General features: G+C 46.5%; 1 protein-coding gene across 2 annotated transcripts in view; it reads right to left on the reverse strand.

The window, feature by feature from the left end:
* Nucleotides 1-5,682, reverse strand: part of LOC100083945 (protein eva-1 homolog C-like) — a 28,333-nt gene extending 22,651 nt beyond the window's left edge. The window contains exon 1 of one of the 2 annotated variants that reach the window (XM_001514447.4): nt 4,440-5,682. In XM_001514447.4, coding sequence (XP_001514497.1) covers nt 4,440-4,545 — 106 coding nt within the window. In that variant the 5' untranslated portion in view covers nt 4,546-5,682. The remainder of the gene's footprint in view (nt 1-4,439) is intronic. The other variant, XM_007671562.3, reaches the window with a different exon arrangement.
* Nucleotides 5,683-8,636: the final 2,954 nt, after the last annotated feature.

The following is an 8,636-nucleotide window of genomic DNA, read 5'->3' on the forward strand; positions in this document are numbered from 1 at the left end:
GATGCTCTTCAAATTTCTTTTTTACTTACTTAATTTCCTGTGTGCACCTGACCAGACATATTTTAAAAGGGCCTTCCTGTCCTCTTTCAAGTGACCTTTCCACTTTAAAAAGGATGACTTTTTCCCACTGAGGACATCAGTGCGGAGTTCTCATTGGTTATTACTATCATTGTTATTATTATATTTAAGTGTTTAATGTGTGCTAAGCACTGTACTGAGCTCTGAGGTAGATTGAAGATAATCAGGTTGGACACAATCTCTGTTCCATGTGGGGCTCACAGTCTAAGTAGGAGGGAGAAAAAGTATGAATTCCCATTTTACAGATGAGGAAGCTGAGGGACAGAGAAGTTAAGTGATCTGTCCAAAGTCACATGGCAGACAAGTGGTAGAACTGGGATTAGAACCCAGTTTTCTGACTTCCAGCCCCGTACTCTTCCTGCAAGGCGACACTTCTCAACTTTTGGTCACCTGCTGTTTTTCTAGTTTGGGAGCTCAAGTGTACTGACTTTCCAAAATTGTATTAGTTTTTATTATTTTTAAGTGCTTCCAGGCTTCTAATAAGTCACTGGTCTCTTGGTTGCCTTTTTCAGCTTCTTCCTAACTTTGGTCCACATTTTTTCATAGTTTCCTTTTCTAAACTTCAATCTCTTGATGGTTATTTGGCCTTCCCCCATCCTCAGTAAGAATGTTAGATCACTACTGGAGTCATTTAATTAGGGGAAAGAGATCATTACAAGTCAGGACATCTTAACCGGCACTTAGCATCAGTTTACGCAATAGGTCATGGGATACAGGGCGAAGTATGTGGATAAGCTCCACTGTGTTGAATCTTTAGCTATTTAAATGAATCACAGAATTGTCCCTGCTTCCATGTCTTTTTTTTTTCTAAGAGTAATCTGAGTGGGTGAAAAATTTGCAGCAACATCTAGGTGACCTTTTCTCACTCCTCAGAATAAATTTACCACGACCTACACTACTCAACTTCCTAACCTTATTCTAACCTCTTCTACCACACACCCACATCTTTCCACTACACAGATTCCCTCTAGACCATAAGCTCACTGAGGGGAGGGAATGTGTCTGTTTATTGTTGTATTGTACTCTCCCAAGTGCTTAGTACAGTGCTCTGCACACAGTAAGTGCTCAATAAATACGATTGAATGTTACCTGGGGCCCGTCATTTAAACGTTCAAAATGTTTATTCCTATTTAAATTGATTTCTGACTAGATATGGCACAGGAGATAAGGATTGCTTTTATATAGAGAACCCTTAAAAGTAATTCTTCTCAAATATTTGCATGTATCTACCTCTAGTTAGTTGTACATATATATACACGTATATATTTACATATGTATATTTGTGTTTACATTTTGATCAGAAGATGTGTTTAGCAAGTCTCTTATATTGTTATATTGAACTGCACCAAGCACTTAGCACAGTGCTATGCACACAGAAAGTGATCAATAAATATGACTGATTAGTTAATGGACTTACAGTAAATGCTATGGAACGTATTCCATTTCAAGCTCGACTCATAGGTCTCCTAATGAGAGTAAATGTACTGGCAGCTCCACAGTGAAATCAGTTTCTCTAATCTTGCTTCAGCCCCTACTATTTCTGGCCTGCACTCTAGAAGTAGAATCATGTTTTTGGGTGAGTTTTTTTGTTATATTTTTTACATTCTAAGTTCACCAGACCCAACTGCTGCCCAGCTTTGGTTCTGAGACAATGTTCGATCCCAAGAACTCACATATGCCCCCATTCTCAAGGGTTCGAAGACAGACACTAGTGTTTGTTCCACTGGGTCTGGGTCCTTTTAACTCCCCGCACACCAAATCACGGAATTGAAAATTTAAGCTGCAAAAAACAGAACCCATCCTTTAAGCATGGCATAGTGGATAGAGCACTGGTCCGGGAGTCAGAAGGTTCAGATCTAGGCTCCACCCCTTGTCTGCTGTGTGATCTTGGCAAGTCGCTTTACTTCTCTGGGCCTCAGTTACCTTAATTGTAAAACAGGGATTGAGACTATGAGCCCCATGTTGAGCAGGGACTCTGTCCAACCTGATTTACTTGTATGCACCCCAGCACTTAGTACAGTTCCTGGCACATAGTAAGCACTTAACAAATACTGCAATTATTATTATTAATAAGGAATAGAATATTGTACAGGGTGGAGGGAAAAGAAACACATACACTTCCAATCAATCGCTCAATCGATGACATTTGTTGAGTGTTTACTCTGTGCAGAGCACTGAACTAAGAACTTGGGAGAGCAATAATGATAAAAATGATGTTGGTATTTGTTAAGCGCTTACTATGTATCAAGCACTAGTCTAAGCACTGGGGTAGACATAATGAATCATTTTGGACACCATCCAAATCACTAGAATTATTAGACATGATCCCTCCCTATAAGGAATTTATAGTATAGAGTAGGAGACAGAGATTAAAATAAATCGCAGATAGGGAAAATGGCAGATTATAAGAATGTCTACATAAGTGCTGTGGGTCTGAGGGTGGAGTTAATAGTGAGTGCTTAAGAAGGTACAGATCAAGGTGCATACATAGCACAGAAGGAAGGGTGAATGAGAGAAGTGAGGAGCTATTCAAGGAAGGCCTCTTGGAGGAGATGTCATTTTGGGAGGGCTATGAAGATGGTGGTCTAGATTTACCTGCTCTGTGACCAATGTTTTGTTTAGGATGAGGGCAGGGGGAAGAAGGTTTCAGCAAAGCATCATGGCCTAGTGAAAAGAAGCTAGACTTTGGAAGTCAGAGTACCTGGTTTTAATCTTGACTCAGCCATTTGCCTGCTTTGTGACCTTGGACAGGTCTTTTAACTTCTCATGCTTCTGTTTCCTCATCTGTAAAAAGGGGGTTGCTTACTCTGTTGACTTTTAGCCCCATGTGGGACAGAGATTTTATTTGACTTATCTTTCCTCTACCCCAGGCTTGACATATAATAAGCATTAAAAAAATACCACGACTATTATTAGCTCCACCTCCCCACAGCTATGAGTGTGGTCACAAGGAGCCACACCTGTAGAATTCCCATTTGACATTTGTTGTATTCTCAAGGCCCGGGTTCTTTGATGACACAACCTCATTCCCTCATTTAAAGACAGGTTTGAGTTTAGACATTTGTTTGTCCTGAGGCAGGGAAAAAATTGCACCCTCCATCCTCCTTTCCAGTCTGCATACCATCACTATTCAAGAGGAATATATTGCCACCCTAATGGGGTCCACTGGAATCCCCAACCTAGAGTTTTTTCTGAGAGGATTCCCCCTTGCTTCACTGCCTTCCCTTCCCAGATAATTGTTCGCATAGGTGCCACTGTTGACAGGAAAACTTTTCACCTCTGCCTCTTCATTGCCACCCCGATGCTGCACACTGAAACGAATACCTCACTGGCTCACTACCCTTAAGATGGCCCTGCTTTGCCACACAGGCCAAGGGGAGAATTGTATCACTGCAGGGAAGAATTGGCTCACTCCGCCTGGTGGATTGGATCCTTATAAGTAGCCAATTCGGATCATTCAGGACCCAGGTTCCCCACTTTCCCCTCAGCATAGGTTCTGGCTGCTGAAGGTTCAGATAATAGACTAGCCTCCCTTCCATCCGTACCCTTGTCTGAGTAGACATGGCCCTTCAGATGGGATGGAAGAGATTCTGGAATTCCTCAATTCCACAGTCACTTTCACTCTCCACCCCTGATCATTCCTCGCCTTTGCACTGTGGGTCTGTACGCCAGTCGACTGGGATGTTTCCAGAAGTAGCAGGAAGGCACCCACTTCGGGAATATTCACCCCTGGAGAGCAACGCCTTAGTCTCAGGGAGGGGCGAACTGAGTGGGAGATGGTGAGTGACCTCATTGGTCAATAGCTGTGGCATGCCATCTTTTCCTGCCCCACCAAAACAAATGTCGGGCTCAGCCAGCGCCCTCCTCCTTCCTCTGGTAAACCCAGACAGCCTCTCCCCACACAACTCCCAGGGGCCACACGAGGAACTCCGCCCTGCCAAAGTTCTCAGCATCTGAGATCTCAGGGCTACAATGAGAGGAAGGTGCCCTCCCACCTCCGCCCCCCGCCATTGTCTTTGGAGAGACCGCCACGATAACCAGAACCCTTTGGCCCGGCCCAGGACCCAGGGCTTAGCAGCTGGGAGGGGCAGGGTCGGGGCAGGGGTTACAAAATCCCTCATCCCCCATCAATTTATTTACCCACCGACATTGGCCGAGGGCCATGGAGGGATCGGGGTGGCCTGTGGCACTGGGGTCCCCGGCCTGGGCATGAGGAGGAAGAGGGCCCTGGTAGGGGTTTGGGAGCCAAGAGAACCAGTGGGATAGAGGATGGAGCTAAGACTGGCTCAGAAGCTGGAGGCTGGCTCCCTCTCCTACTCCATCTTGGAGGGAACCCACACTGTACATAAGTCTTCACTCACCTGAAAACTCGGGGGCGGCTCTCAGCACAGTCGACAGGCAGAGGAAACCCAGGACCGTCCCCGAAGCCGAGACCCGGACCCCGGGCAGGAGCTGAGCCGTGAGCATTTTATGCCAGTCGATCCTTGTTTCTGCTGCTTCCCAGATCCAGAGCAAGTAGGAGAGGAAGGCTCGAGAAACCCCTCATCTTTAATCAGTGGCTGCATCTCCCATAGGCTCCCATTGTCCAAGAACAATGACTTAGTTCTTTGCATGGCCAGAATTATTCTGGGCGTGCACTCGTGTGTGTGTGTGTGTGTGTGTGTGTGTGTGTGTGTGTACACTTCTCTGCTTATGTGCAAAGTGACTCATTTCAATTAACCAGCCAAGTCCAGGAAGGTTTTATTACCCAGAGTTGCAGTATTCCTTAGCATTCACTGAGCCCTCTTGGCCAACTCTCTGTTAGGGAAAGAGCCTAGGTGAAGCCTGACAGAGAAGAGAACACCTAAGTCCCACCATCCCATCCTAACCTTAGAAACCATCTGGCCCGGCATCAGGGGTGGATAACCAAACTATGCCCGGGGGATTCATTTCAAACCAGAGTGGCTTCAGGGGGCCTAGGTTGGTCCTAAGCCATCTCCAATCCTGTGAGTGGTTTTAGAGATCCATTTTACCCCTTCCAGTAACCACAAAGAACTACCCAAAATATTACTTCCTGGCCATCTTCAATGTCATAAAATAAACACTCAAAAAATACCATTGATTACTTGACTGATGGATCCTCCCTAAAGAGCCTAAAGTAGACACAGTTATTGCCCTTAATGAATTTAAAATCTATCACAGCTGAGGCAGGGAATTATGGGAAAACAATGGGGAGGGAGGGTGCAAATGAATGAGAGAAAGGGAAACCACCCAGAAATTTGAGTGTGACCACCAGAGAAATGCTGATTAGCCATCCTGCCAGGAGGGATGAGATCAATCAGTGATATTTATTGAGCACTGATTGTAGGCAGAGCACTGTATTAGGTCCTTTGGAAAGTACAGTGCATTAGAGTTTGCAGACATGATCCCTACCTTCAAGTTTATATTCTAGTAGGGGTGGGATGTGAGGAGAGCCTAGGAGAAGTTGGAAGAAGGACCTATACCCTCCCCATTGCCTTCCCTGTTTCTCTCTGACTGTGCCCAGACCTGAGGTTTTGGGGTTAGTTTTTTTTTATGGAATTTAAGTGCTTACTATCTGCCAGGCACTGTACTAAGAACTGGTGTAGATTCAAGCTAATCAGGTTGGACATAGTCCATGTCCCACGTGGAGGTCACAATGTTAACTCCCATTAATCTGTAAAATGGGGATTATCACATGAGGAAAATGAGGCATAGAGAAGTGAACTGACTTGCCCAAGCTCACACAGCAGACATTAGAATCCAGGCCCTTCTGACTCTTACACCTGTGCTCTATCCACTAGGCCACGCTGCTTCTGAGGTGGGGACCCTGCCCAGCCTTTCCAAATCCTGACCACCAGTCAAACGGCTTTGGGGGCCGTTTCATCGTCATTTGGTTGCTTCAAGGAGCTGAAGGATTCTGAGCAACCCTGACCCACGTCGGCTATGCAGAAATGCCTCCTGTCTATGGGGGAGGGGAGGTTGTGTGCTTGCAACAGCATTTCTAGACCCTTGAGAGAACCCCTCCTTCCCCCCACCCCCACCCCCTGCCTTTCTCCCATGCCAGTTCCCTTCTACCAGCTTGGTTCCCCAGCCTCAAAACCCAGTTGCTGGAGCCAAAACTTCATTTAACCATTTCAGGGTCCCCGGGGCCCTCACAGAGAGGGAAGTGACTGGATCAAGTGCCCGATCTTTGCCAGCGTCATGTCCTGAGGGGGTTAAAACCTGCCCCCCTGCCTTCAAACCTTTGCCCTTTAAGGAACTGCCCAGTGAGTCTGCCCCCTCAGCAGGCCTCCAATCTGGGCTGCATCAGCAAGAAGACGGGGTCAGGCAACTGGAGCCCTGGGGCTTTCACAGGAGGTTATGTTTGTTTAACTGGGAAAGATTAGCCAGGCAAGCTGACAACTTCTCCCCACTGCCCTTCCACAGGGAAAAGAACCAACTGTCCCTTCTGTGACGTCAATTGAGAAGTCTCCGCGTAGGAAGGCCGTTGCCTCTTTGGTCCCCCCCCTCCCCCCCCCGTACGTAGGCCCGGCCCTGATCCTCTGCGGCCACTTATTCCCCTATCCTGAGTAGCTTCACTGTAAGGGCAAGCCCCAACCCAGTGCCCGAGGTCTCGGGGAAGGAGCTCAGGGCAGGGAGGGAGTTGACTTGGGCTCGTGGGTAGGGTGGGTGAGCTAACACCCTAGCAACGATGTTGGGAGGGGAGGGGAAGGAAGCAGGGATTCAGCTTGTTCCCCAGAAGGGTAGCACATTCCCTAGATAAGCAGCACTGGAATGAGAGGCAGCTCATTTGGCATTCAGGTATTCAGTATGGTCTAATGGAAAGAGGATGGGCCTGGGAGTCAGAGGACCTGGGTTCTAACCCTGGCTCTGTTGCTTTTGTTTTTTTCTCATGATATTTGTTAAGAGCTTGCTATGTGTCGAGCCCTGTTCTAAGTGCTGGGTAGGTACAAGTTAATCAGGCCAGATACAGTCCCTGTCCCACATGGGGCTCACAGTCCAAGTCGGAGAGAGACCGGGTATTGAATCTCCATTTTGCAGTTGAGGAAACTGAAGTACAGAGAAATGAGGTGACTTGTCCGAGGTCATACAACGGGCAAGTCGTGGAGCCAGTATTAGAACCCCATGTCCTCTGGCTCCCAGGCCTGTTCTTTTTCTACTAGGCCGTGCTGCTTCACTTAAGCCACACTGTTCCCTTGCCTGCTGTGTGACCTTGGGCATTCACTTCACTTCTCTGGGCCCCAGTTTCTTCATCTGTAAAATGGAGATCCAACGCCTGTTCTCCTTCCTTCTTAGACTGTGAGCTCCACATGAGTTATGTCTGAACTGATTAATTCATATCTACCCAAACACTTAGAATGATGCTTGACACATAGTAAGCACTTAAAAAATACCATCTTCATCATCACGACCATCAGGTACAGCATCCTCCAAAACTGCCATTTCTACCAAGGCCTGATCTGTGGTAAAACCCAGAATATATTGTTCAGTTTGGAATTTGGACATTTTTCTCCCTCAACCACCACCACAAACCAACCTGACTTTATCTCATCCAGAGGTTTTGGCTTCAGTGGCAGATCTGGTTTGGACCCTCATCCCGATTCCTGTTCCTTGGACCATGAAGCCCCTGGTCTAAATCCACTGTTCTTCAGCTGACAGGCTTCTTTGACAATGTTTATTATTCTTATTTTTATTATTATTATTATTACTACTACTAAAAATACTTACAATGGAAAGGGTAATTAGAGGTGAAGTGCTAATAGGCTGATATGACTGTCAACCTACCGACTGTGCCTCTATCTCTTCTTTCTAACCTCCACCTCTTGCTCATGTCCTCCCTGCTGCCTGGAACTCTCCCTCCTACTTCACCTCCGCCCCTCAAGAAGCAGCCCAGCATAGGCCTGGGAGTTAGAAGGTCATGGGTTCTAATCTGGATCTGCCACTTGTCTGCTGTGTGACCTTGGGCAAGTCACTTCACTTCTCTGGGCCTCAGTTACCCCATCTGGAAAATGGGAATTGAGACCTTGAGCCCCATGTGGGACAGGGACCTTGTCCAACCTGATTACCTTGTAACCACCCCAGCGCTTAGTACAGTGGCTAGCTCATAGTCAGTGCTTAATAAATATCATATTTATTATTGTCCACCAGACCGCTAATCTCCCCATCTTTAAGACCCTATTAAAGTAACACCTCCCCAGGAAGCCTTCCCTGAGTAATCTCTCATCTCCCTTTTTTCCCTGACACTTCTTGAGGGCAGGGAATATGCCTACCAACTCTGTTATATTGTATTATCCCAAGCACTTAGTGCAGTGCTCTGCACACAAGTGCTCAGTAAATACGAATGATTGATTATTGTGTCATTAATGCACTGGAGTCCTAACCCCCAAACACTTGGCCACTCCCCCCTACAGCACTTAGGAACATACATATCTTTGTACTCAGTTTCTTCCCCTATCTGTAATTTATAGTAGTTTCCTGTCTCCTTTGCTAGGTAATGAACTCCTTGATTGGAGAGATCATGTCTACTAACTCTATTGTACTTTCCCAAGTGCTCAGTA

Source organism: Ornithorhynchus anatinus, chromosome 6 (assembly GCF_004115215.2).
Source record: "Ornithorhynchus anatinus isolate Pmale09 chromosome 6, mOrnAna1.pri.v4, whole genome shotgun sequence".
Classification (NCBI taxonomy): domain Eukaryota; kingdom Metazoa; phylum Chordata; class Mammalia; order Monotremata; family Ornithorhynchidae; genus Ornithorhynchus; species Ornithorhynchus anatinus.